Here is a 12272-nt window from a genome sequence, read left to right on the forward strand (position 1 = left end):
GGATCCAAGTTGTTAATCCAATCAGTTTCGGTAAAATACATAATCCAATCAGTTTCGGTAAAATGCCATTTGTGAGGAGCACTTTTGTTTACCATTTGTTAATTAATTACAATATTTGGTCTCTTGATTGATCGACATGTTACTGCTATTACCGAAAGCGAAAAGGAAGCATTTGCTTTACCTTTGCTAGCTTTGGTCAAACAACATTATCATAATTTCCTTTAGAAAGTAACCTTTCTCATATAGTTTGTTCCTACCAGTTTGCAATCGCCTCTTTTTGGCTAGCTTAATTGGCATCTCAAAAGGAACAAAATTAACCTTTATTACAGCACCTCGAAGCAGCATTCTTTGACCTAACATATATACTTCCTCCGTCCCACAGTATAAGGGATTTTCAGTTTTTGCTTGTAACGTTTGACCACTCGTCTTATTCAATTTTTTTTTGCAAATATAAAAAACGAAAAGTTGTGCTTAAAGTATTGTAGATAATAAAGTAAGTCACAAATAAAATAATTAATAATTTCAAAAAATTTTGAATAAGACGAGTGGTCAAACGTTATAAGCAAAAACTTAAAATCCAGTAGTAAATTGTTCTCATGAGTAGCAGGCTATCAGTGGATGTCATGATCAGTAATCACCTGTCAATTCGTTAAATTGATGAAAGTAACTTGGGATAATTCAGTTCAATTAACAACGAAAGAGAAAGCTCATTTCACTGTCTTCTGAGCTCTATATCACTGTGTATCTTACTAAGAGTTTAATATTATTAACTTGCAAGATAATCATATCCTACTTACTATTACCTCTGCCAAAAAAAAAGTGCCTAATAAAGAACCAACATGCTAATTAGTTTGGCCATCTCTGGAAGTTGTTACCAGTTCCAGCTTCTTTTTAGAAGTTGGAGAATGGAGATCCACATGACACCACATTATTACTAATAAGGTTGAATGATGTGATGCATATTAAGGTAAGTATAGTCATGATTTGAGCCTAAAAAATCATTATATGCGCATGTTTTTCATTCCGTTTTACTGAAAGTACTATAATTTGGATCTTGAAAAGTTACAATTGCAACTCCAGATGTGCAACTGCATAATGCTGCCTAGATTCTACAGTACACCCTCTGTCCAAAAGAAAAAAAAAATCAACTTCGAGGGATAAATTAAATTTGACAAGTCCCCAGAAGTCCAAATTCGTTCAAATTCATCCCTAAAAGTAATGTTTTATCTTTTTTTTCCTTTTTTTTAATGGAGTAGTATGGCTTTAGATGTGTAGGACCAGAGCCTAACGAGTTACTTCAATGCGATATTTGATACGTATTAAATACAATCCATTCTTCATCTTATGAATTTATTACTGTTTATGCTCTAGAAATATAAGTATAGCTTAAGATGTGAGCCAACTTGAACACAAATGCTATTAGATATTATATCTCTGCATGTTAATAGGCTCTGATCGATGAAACTGTTGGTCAATGATGAGTTTCAAGTTGCAAGATAGCAATCAGTATAGTACATGGTGGGAAGGGAAGACACAAATCAGTTTGGACTTCTGAAGTCTGAACCTCATTGCCGTGTGCTGAAACATGGCCAATACAGATCCCTTTGGTCCTTGGAGAGTTGCACAAACAAGATTTTCCATAAGTTAAAATGCAAAAACTTGCCCAGTTTTAGCCGCAGCTATAGTTCACCTGATTAGAGCTGCTTTTGTTTATTTCTTCTATACAATACTAATAAATAATAATCTTTTGTACAACAAAACAATACGCATTCGATGTAAACTGCTCAGGGAGGCAGGCTAACTAGTGCAAAATGCATCAGAATGGATGAATGATGACCAGGATTCGATATATCTCAGCATAAGTAACAATGAAGCCATGTGAAGACCACACGAGACAATGAAATGACCAAATGGAAGAACAATCATATATAGATGGAATAAAAGGGTAATTATTCATTTTGTAGCTTCAAGATACGTAGTGTCACACTCTCATTGTTTAGAACACATCAAGTATGAACAGTAGTGAAAACCATATCACATCATATACACAAAATTCCATGGCAATTATGATGGGAATACTGCTGCTTCCATGGTAACTGTGGAAGCAATGAGAAACATCACAGTGAACTATTTGCAGCTACATCTCAGCCTGATGATGCATTGCATTTGCATCTCAGCAAGCTAAACATAGCATACTTTTCTTTCAAAAAATAAAAAAACATGTACAACGATCAACAAATGCAGATAATAGATCTACATACATCGGTCTGGCGCATGCACACCAACAGAACAGATCAAGAAAAACAGCAGTAGCTAGCATGTATGGAACTAGAGTACATGTACAGATCACCTAACACAACATTCCCAGATGTACGATGATGATGCTGATAAATAGCACACTCTGCTATCGCAATTCGCAATAGCTCAAGTTATAACGTTTCACACATATCATATCAGTGAACTATATCTATCACAATAGCTCTAGTATTGGCAGTATTAGCTTCTATTTGCTCAGAATTACATTATTTTCCTAATGGCTTCATAGACTACCAAATATTTTGCACAATAATTTTACTGGGTATTTACATTTTACAAAAAGGTGCTGTCCATCGTTTGTGGCACTCAAGGCCTCTAAAACATATGTGCAAACATTCAATATTCTCATGTAACACTGCAGTTTAGGCAACACGAAACTAGCAGCAACCCACATTTCAGCATATATGAAGTTGGAAAGAAAATAGCTTTTGTGATAATTAATTATCTAACATTTCATATAATTCTGATGCTCATTAATCATCATCGTTCATTCTCATATCAGCATTCTAATTATTATAGTACTTTATTATAAAAAAGAAAATTGCTGAATCATAACATCATTTATTACAAATGGCACCACTTTCTCTGTAATCTACAAATAGAAAAAATAGAGAACATGCATACCTTATAATGCAATTAGCCTTGACAGAGTTAAATTGCCCTAGTAGACAGGATCAACATTTTGAATGCATAACATGTGAAATATTACTGTATTTTTTGAAGGTTCAGGATGACAAGATTTATGCAGATAGCTTGATATCTTGCAGCATAATAGAGCAGAATATGTTCAAACTATACAGGTAATTTTCTTTATCCCAAAAAAGATCATCAAATCAAAAAATAATAGAATGTAATTGCAATATTTTGACTGCTGTTTACTGTTTGCACAAAGTTGATTAAACAAAGTGCTGAGTTTGAAACATAGGACTTAGATTACTAGCCAATAATTGCCTCCTAAAGAAGTGCAAATAATAACACATGGACTTAAAGGGTAATCACTAAATAGCAAAGATGACATCAATGGTCCCAGAGTTCCATCTACGTATAAGGCAGAACTAAAGGCATGTTACATTAGACAAGTGGCAAAAGACATTCCTCAGCATTTACTCTAAAAATTCTTGATACCAAGGGACTTCGGAATAGAGTCTGACAGAGATTTGAGCACATCAAATGAAATTGGCAAGAACCTTGCTCACAGTAAAGATATTATTAGAACTGGTTAAGTAATCCAGATTAGGTACAGAACCTTTGCCCACATTCATCATGCATGCAAACATCAGTTCAATAAAAGAAAAGACATGTATATATAGGCTATATAAACTTTGCATGCATACAGAACACAGCATGAAAAAGATAACGTTTCTACTTCATGAGATAGCAACTATATTGTATTCTGTAAAACATCCAGGCATTGCAATGGAGCATTGTATAACAGAAGACTTAAGCATAATGAGAAACGTTGAACAGATTAACTTTCATGCCACCTAAATTAGAGATTGTCGCATTACACTGCTACTTGTAAAGATAATGACAAAGATACATGCAGATAGCCACCATACAGGTCAGCACCCAGGTCACAGATGAGGCATGTAAACTACTGCAAAGGGACAGGACATGCCTAAAACCTACACCTAAAAGGATTCTGCAGTTTGTAATCTAGAGTACATACAGACAATTACTCAGACCAAACAGCTGCAGAGCAACCTACAAAGCCAACAAATTTTAGAATTTCATTGTCTTTTACCTTATGGTAACAAACTTGTTTGTTCCATGCTTCGCCCAGAAGGTCTTCAGGTCAATCGGATTATTAAGATTATAACCTTCACCAGCAAGCTTCTCAAGTACTTTCTTGAACGCACCATGGCTCATCTTCCTGCCTGCGATTCGTGCACCACGGCGCTTCGTACTCATTGGCAGTGGGTACGTTGAGATGGTGGTTGTGCAGCACGCAGATTGCCAACCACCTGCACCCCACCGATAGCACTGCTGTGGTGCGCCCGTGCAAGAACAAATGGGCGTTGGTATCCTTGAGAGGTCCAAATCAATACCATTAATTACCATCCCTATATTCTTCCTGGGACCCCTTCTCCGTGGTGCTGGTGCATTGGGTGGTGCGCCATCCTCACGAGGAGCAGCAGACTTCTTGGGCTTCTTAGCCCTTGGTACCTTGGGTTGGCGGCCCTGCTGCCGCTTCTTGGGAGGTGGTGGCTCATCAATAACAGGTACATTTTCCTCGATCAATGGCGAGGAAATGCATTCCTCTTTTGGCTGCTGAGGCGGTGGTGGGGGTTGCAGTTGAGGCTCTGTTTGCTGCTGCATCATCTGCAGGGTATGCGTACCGGGGATCATCCCATAGCCCACTGGGTCATGATGCGCAATGTGCGAAGAACCATGGCCAACAGTGAGATTGTGAAGAGCCTTGTGCTCGCGGGGATGATGATGTTGCTGCTGCTGTTGCGGGTGCATCCACATGTCACTGCGCGCGAAGTTCATCGGCATTGAAGGGGGAGCCTCCGTGGCAGGAGGAGGAGGCATAGCACCACCATTGGCATTGCCATTGGCGCCGCAGTCACGCGGGTGATGGGGCTGATGGTGGTGGTGCGGGACATGCTGCTGATGCTGATGATGCAGGAAGGGGCTACCAGAGAGCAGCTGCTTGGTGTCACGCTCAGCAGGCACCGACGACATGAGCTGCAGGCCGAGGTTCCTCGCCGGCGACTCGAAGAATCCCCCCCATCTTATGCTCATGCTGGCGTCGTCGTCCATCTCGCCGCCGCCGCAGCCGCCCAATCCTACAGACCACCGGCCGGATTCGAACAAGAGCGGCGCTGCACAGGGGCGTCTCCAACGTCGGACATCCCAGAAAAAAGAAATTTCTTTAGGGAAACAAACAAACAAGCAAAGAAACTGCTATTAGTATCACATTACGAACAAATCAAGAGAAAAGCTTTCCAGATCCAGATCTACAACGGAAGCTACGTACTATCTAGGGTTAACGCACAGAAATTCATTCTTGAAAAAAAAATTCGAATAAAAAAATGTGCGTAACGAGGGGCGGATGCTCACCAGGACGCGATACAGGAGGAACGGACGGCGACGGCGGCGGCGCTGGTCTCTGCTCGGCGGGTGGATGCAGATCGGCGCCGGAGACGGAGGGGGAAGAAATATCCTCCAAGAAGAGAAGAAGGAGAAGGAGAAGAAGAATGAATTTTTCTTTATTTTTCACTTTTTTGTTAATAGAATAGATAAAGGTGGGAGAGATATATAGTTGGACCGAGCCGGACTGTAGGAGGCCCAGCCCGGCCCATCCAAGCCACACCACCACACTGTTTTGGGATGGAATAAGTTCACTGTAGGTCCTTTATCTTCAGAAATTATTAAACATCCATCTTTCAAAACCGGGTTAAATAAGGCCCTGTGTAGTTCCCAAACAAAAATTTTTCACCCTGTCACATTGAATGTTTCGGCATATGCATGGAGTATTAAATATAAATAAAAATAATAATTACACAGGTTACGTGTAAATTGCGAGACGAATCTTTTAAGCCTAATTACGCCATGATTTGACAACGTGGTGCTACAGTAAACATTTACTAATGATGGATTAATTAGGCTTAATAAATTCGTCTCGCAATTTTTAGGCGGAATCTGTAATTTGTTTTGTTATTAGTCTATATTTAATACTTTAAATGTGTGTCCGTATCGCCGATGTGACACGCTAAAAATTTTCGTTAGTGAACTAAACAGGCCCTGAAGTAGTAAGACAATATGGATAGCTGATTTGACTGATGTGGCATCCTAGTCCGGGAAACTCCCATCGAATGTCAGGAGAGGAGCAAGGCAACGATGCCTTGTCGGACGGCGACAACAATTTCAGGATAGTAGCTCCTCGCTATTCCTACCCGCACTCCCTGCGAGCTCGCCGATGTCGGCCGCCGTCTACCACCCTAGCGACCTCGGCAACCGGGTCGAAGGCCAGCGGATGCAGCGCAGGGCTCATGGATTGTGACATCTTGGCCCAAGGCTTAATAGAATTAATAGAATACTTACATCAACAAGTTGCAACTTATTTTCCAGAAACCGATATCTAAAGAACTCTGAGGTTAAGCGTGCTTGGCCTAGTGTGCAGAAAAGACTTGTGTTGGTCTGTGAGGACAGTCTACAACATATGAAAGTTGCCAAATGTAAGTGGGCCTGGCCTGGGAGAGGCGGGGGCTGTTATTATTTTAATTTTTCTCATTAACATGTAGGTCTCATGAGCGTCATGAAGGATGAAATCTCTATCCAAAGAGACTCGATTTGCTCTAGGGCCTAGGGAGAGGTGGGGGCTGTTATTATTTTAATTTTTCTCACCGACAGTCTCATGAGCGTCATGAAGGATGAAACCTCTATCCAAAGAGACTCGATTTGCTCTGGTTTCGAAAGTTGGGGAGGTGTTATACTCAGTACTTCCTCCGTTTCAAAATGTAGCTACCTAGTACTAGATGTGGCATTACCTAGTACTACGAATCTGGTCCTAGTACTATGTAGCTATATTTTGGGACGGATGTAGTATTATGGTTGAGGGAGACAGATTCAATCGGGAGCAAGAGTTGAAGAAAATGAAAAGATTTATTCATTTGTATTTTTTTTCCAAATTTGTGACCGTTGGATCGTACCAAGACTTGCAGTTAGGTTTGGGTTTTTGACCCGTTTTTGTTCCGAGTATGTTTTGGCCTGCCCCCCTCCTCCACTCACGTCAGCAGCTGAACTCGTCCCCGTTCTCACACGCGTCGCTGACTCGCTGCCATCATCTTCAGTTTAAATCTGTACATAGTGTATATGTAGATTCAAATTTAGGATTGGTTTTTTTTACGGAGGGAGTAGTTTAGAAGCCCCCGTAAAATATTTATCAAGCTCTCCTCAGTACATTTGGGGTGTTAATTTTTGTTGGATCAACTTCGCATACTTGGTCAGTATATATATTCTTGACTAGTCCAAGATAACGTGTACTTTTGCTTCTGATGTTCTCCCTTCTCCGGTTCCACATTACAATTATACTTCTTAATTTCCATTTTCCCAACTCATCAACATGTGGTCATTCTATGTTATCTGAAATTTTGTGATAAAAAAAATTCTATAATATATTTTGTTCTGTGATAACTAATAATACAAGGAGTTCTATTGTTTCACACATTAACTAATTGGGTTATATCAATTGTACAAAACTACAGGTATTATGGTCCAAATTACACAAAACCATATATATTTTAGCGCGTAGCATAGAACCATAGATATTATGGTTCGAAAATTTCACAGAACTACACCATTAACCATTTTTACATACTCCTATATCAAAATAGAAATCGTGGGTGTAACATCTATATGATAGATAACACTCATAAATTTGAGATATGATTGTAGATCTTAAAAGTGTGGTAAATCAAAGTCAAAATGATTAGTAATGTGGTTTTGCAAAACTTTATAACCATAATACCTAGAAATGTGCCACGTGCCAAACTTTACGCAATTTTGCAAAACTTGGACCATCATATAGGGTTTTATAAAATTTATTTTTTAAAGTTGTTTGACACATAGACCATCCCTAATATTTCCCTTCTACTTTTTATTTTTTTACTTATATACTAAATTAAACCAATAACCAATTACATCATAATACTGAAAATTATAGTGCAAATATATGAAACTTATAGTGTAAGTTTTGACTCTTTCTCCTCAAACAACATAGAAATAGAAACATCCAGTCCACATAAATACTATATAAATATAGCTTACCCATGTAAATGGACTACTACCTCTGTCCCATAATAGATGTCACTTTGACTTTTGGTTGCAACGTTTGACCATTCGTTTTATTTGAAAAATTAGTGTAAATATAAAAAAGGATAATTCATACTTAAAGTACATTTCATAATAAAACAAGCCACAAACAAAATAAATAATAATTCTATAATCTTTCGAATAAGACGAATGATCAAATTTTACAAACAAAAACTCAAGACGACAAGTATTTGGGGATGGAGGTAGTACCATATAATCCATCGTTTCATTGTTCGATTCAAACGTAGGCGTTGTAAGGAAACGTGCCATGATGACTGGCTGTGTTTAGATCCAGGGGTGAAAATTTTTGCCGTGTCACATTGGATATACGGATACACAGTTGAAGTATTAAATGTAATCTAATAACAAAACAAATTACAGTGCCTGCCTATAAACCATGAGAAGAATTTATTAAGCCTAATTTAACAAATGTTTATTGTAGCACCGCATTGTCAAATCATGGAGCAGTTAGGCTTAAAAGATTCGTCTCACAATTTACACACAATCTGTGTAATTAGTTTTTTTTCTATATTTAATACTTCATGCATGTGGCCAAACATTCGATGTGATGGGGTGAAAAACCTTGTTATATCCGGCCCGTTGAGAAAAGACATTGTATGATATGGACAATGGGAAACAGGACGAATTTTTTTCATTTTTAAATTTTTTTAATATTTACAGAAATAATCTATCGGCGCAAAAAATTACAAAAATAGACCCTGCCGCCCCAATGGAGGGCGGCAAGCTGACGTGGCAAACGGGGGAGGGACGGTGCCATATGCGTATTTTGCATTTACACCCTTGCCACCTCTAGAGGGCGGCAAGGGGCTAAATGCAATTTTTGCAGCCCTAAAGAGCATTTGGCTCGTACTAAGTACAAGCCAAATGATTTTTCTCTATTATGTTAATAATAATTAAAGAATTATTTATTGGTAAAACTTATTAATAATGTTTTAAAAATATATTGAAGTTGGTTGTTTTCGCAATTTCATATGTTAAGTAAGATATTATTTTGTAACTTATTCAACGTATTAGTGTACGAAATTGATATAGGCCTATCGCAATCTCGGTCGTAGAAACATTATATAGACTTAAACAAGGAGAATTATGTAACATGAAGAAATAGTAGTAGAATTTGAACATGATACATCTATTTCCATTGCGGTTACATAGATGATATTATATTCGAACTAGGAGGGAGGCAGTGCAAGAGTTGAACACAACGACGATGTGATAATGGGACAAGGAAGCATGAAAGTACAAATTTCAATATGCCAAGTTGTCTGATAATAGCTAATCCCTACGTGAGGATCCCTCTCCTCTCTAAAACCACGCTTTAGTATCCCTGTATTGCTCTGGTAGTTCAAGCTGCACAGCACGGCTAGGTGGAGTTAGAACCCTTCTGGTGTCTATCCGTTCTCTCTATTGACATCTCCTTGGTGGTTCCGGGGGGGAAAGAATAGATGTGAAGCGAACAAAGTTAGTAAATGTTGTGAGAAAATAAGGAATCATGATAATCAAAATATTCTTACCATGAAATTGTCGTCAAGAATATTTGGACAAACAAAGAACCTTCGACCCAATCTCGTAGGCTTTATGGAACGAAGAACCTGACAACGATCACCGCTTGTGCATCTTGGACGGGCTTCCCATGGAGGGAGTGCCGTAGTTAGCACCCGCTAGTTGCACTGTTGTTCACGACATTATCGTTCGTAAGCCGCTTTTCTCTGCAAGTATTGCTCAGTACTTTCGAATGCGAAATACCAGCATCCTTCTTGTAAACAAGTGGTTAGGTCGAGAACGGGATTTTCTGTATCGACCCACTCGATATATACGCAAGCCGTAGTGCGGGCCTGACGAATAGAGTAGTATTACGAAGAATAAAATAATTGCCCATACGGAATGAATAAGCATATGCAAATAATAAAATACCTCACGGTCATAGTTAGGGCACCTAAAAAAGGGCCTTCCTCGAATATCAGGATTCCTCGAAGCCATTAGTTGGCATCAGTCACCGCATAGGCAGAGAGGACGCTGGCACCAAGGTGGTAGTAGGTATACACAAGGATCACTATGCCAATTCGGATCCTCAATGCCCAGGCGTCTACCCATTGACGAAAGCTGGTAGGATTTGTAATGAAGCAAGTGGGGAAGAGAGTACCGAATGTGACTGAGTTATTAAAGATTGTGAGGCTGTAGGATCGAGATGTCGACTAGAGGGGGGTGAATAGGCGATTTAAACTAAATGACACCTAATCAAAACTAACCTAAGTTGCTAGGCTTGGTGAGGGTCAACTCTAACTAAGTAACTAAGTTATGTTTTGCAAACCTAGCGTGATAATGGCTCAATTATATCTCTAGGAAAGTAAATCACATTCCTATGTTAATGTTTAGCAATCCTAAGGTGAAATGGTCTCTAGTATATATCTAGAAATGTAAATTGCACAAATGTAAATGCAACAAGTAAATGAGACAAGGAGACAAAAGATTTTTCACCGAGGTTCGGAAACTCGTCGGTTTCCTACTCCCCGTTGAGGCGAGCCCAACTACACCGCTCAACCACGAAGCCACCGCACGCCCCCTTTGTCAAGGGGTGGGCAAGGCGGGAGCCGGCCCACGGAGAGGACTACCCAAGCCTCGATCACTAGGGTAGTTCTTCCTTCACTCCGAAGATGGTGAACTCCAAACCACTCACAACCGACGCCGGGCCTCCTCCACAATCTTCTCGGAGAGGTCACCAGGCAACTCCTCCACAAGCCGTCTAGGAGGCGGCAACCTCCAAGAGTAACAAGCAATGATCCGGCGTGGAGATGATCAATCAAGTGCCACACAAGCTCTACAATGGAAGCAAATGCACTTGACTCTTGGCTAATTAACCCTCTAACACACTAGATGGATGAACACAAAGCTCAAGTGGGTGTGAGAGAGGTGCAAGGGGTGTATGCAATTGAATTGGGTGCCAAGAGAGCCCCTTGCTGCTGGAGGGGGAGTATTTATACTCCCACCAACCAAAACTAGCCGTTGGGGGCGAAATTCCCCAACTCAATGCTCTGGCGGTCTAACCGGAGGTATGTGGCCAGTCAGACCGTGCTACTCTGCAACGGCTAGAAAACGAGCCGTTGTAGCGCTGTTAGAGGGCCCCATCGGCCTGGCCGGTCAGACCGATAGTGAGTGGCCGGTCAGACCGGCCTTGGCTCGGTCAGACTGCCATCAGCTCGGTCTGACCAAATACGGCTCCGTCGGCTCTGTATCGGCCACCCCGAGCAACACCATCCTGGCCTCCAGGGGGCCAGTCTGACCGCGCATGTGCCTCCGATCAGACCGGCCTTATGCGCCGGTCAGACCGCCCGCTTGGGGCCAGTCAGACCGGCCGGGGCACTCCGGTCAAACCGTCACTCTATGGCCGGTCTGACCGCCCCTGGTCAGGACGATCCCAGTGAAAGATGAATAATTGTGTGTGTGAGATGAAATGTGAGCACAAGTCTAAATGCATAATGACCTAATGTGGCAATTAAAATCATCTCATTTCTAGGTCATTACCCCCCTTGATAGTACGGCGAAACTAAAAATAAACTAGCAAATTTGATCGCCCTTCACCTCGATCAATTTTAAAACTAAAGCACTAGTTTTACCGTTTTCTTTTCTTCGCTTCGCTCCATCAAATTTTAATCCATCGATAATCATCCATGCGCACACATGACGTGGACCTAACTTAAAATATATCTTAATAGCAATGGTTAGTCCACACTTAGCGCTTGTCATTAATTACCAAAATTAACAACGGGGGCCTAGATGCTTCAGAGGCCTCGCTCGTTAAGGCGACTTATATAGGCACCAAAAATCGCAGTGATATCCCTGACATGTCAACGTCGCGGGCCATGGTGGGTACGCCTGATTGGCGCCGAAAGTTGTATGTGGGCACTGGTGGGTCAGCCATTCCGCAGTCGTATCGCACGCGAATAAAGGAGGCTGCATCGGTGCGGCAGAAATATGTCATGCATGTGCCGAAAGATATCGTGCTTTCGTAAAAATTAACAGCGAAGTTCAGGGATGAGAAACCCGAATAACAACAACGTATTCATTACACAAGCATACAGTACTAGCATGTAAAGTAAATAAACAAAGATAAGTCTGCT

At 40.6% G+C, this 12272-nt stretch overlaps 1 protein-coding gene across 2 annotated transcripts; it reads right to left on the reverse strand.

Annotated features, from left to right (window-relative positions):
* Positions 1–3756: 3756 nt before the first annotated feature.
* LOC4347983 (barley B recombinant-like protein A) lies at positions 3757–5489 on the reverse strand. Of its 2 annotated transcripts, none has more exons than XM_015757241.3 (2): positions 5383–5489; positions 3757–5158 (listed from the first exon to the last, which is right to left on the reverse strand). In XM_015757241.3, exon 2 carries the CDS (start codon positions 5080–5082, stop codon positions 4057–4059), a length of 1026 nt encoding a protein of 341 aa, XP_015612727.1. In that variant the 5' UTR covers positions 5083–5158; positions 5383–5489; the 3' UTR covers positions 3757–4056. The 2 variants fall into 2 exon arrangements, with proteins under 2 accessions (XP_015612727.1, XP_015612725.1); XM_015757239.3 differs by having other exon boundaries at positions 3757–5192.
* Positions 5490–12272: the final 6783 nt, after the last annotated feature.

Source organism: Oryza sativa, chromosome 10 (genome assembly GCF_034140825.1).
Source record: "Oryza sativa Japonica Group chromosome 10, ASM3414082v1".
NCBI lineage: Eukaryota > Viridiplantae > Streptophyta > Magnoliopsida > Poales > Poaceae > Oryza > Oryza sativa.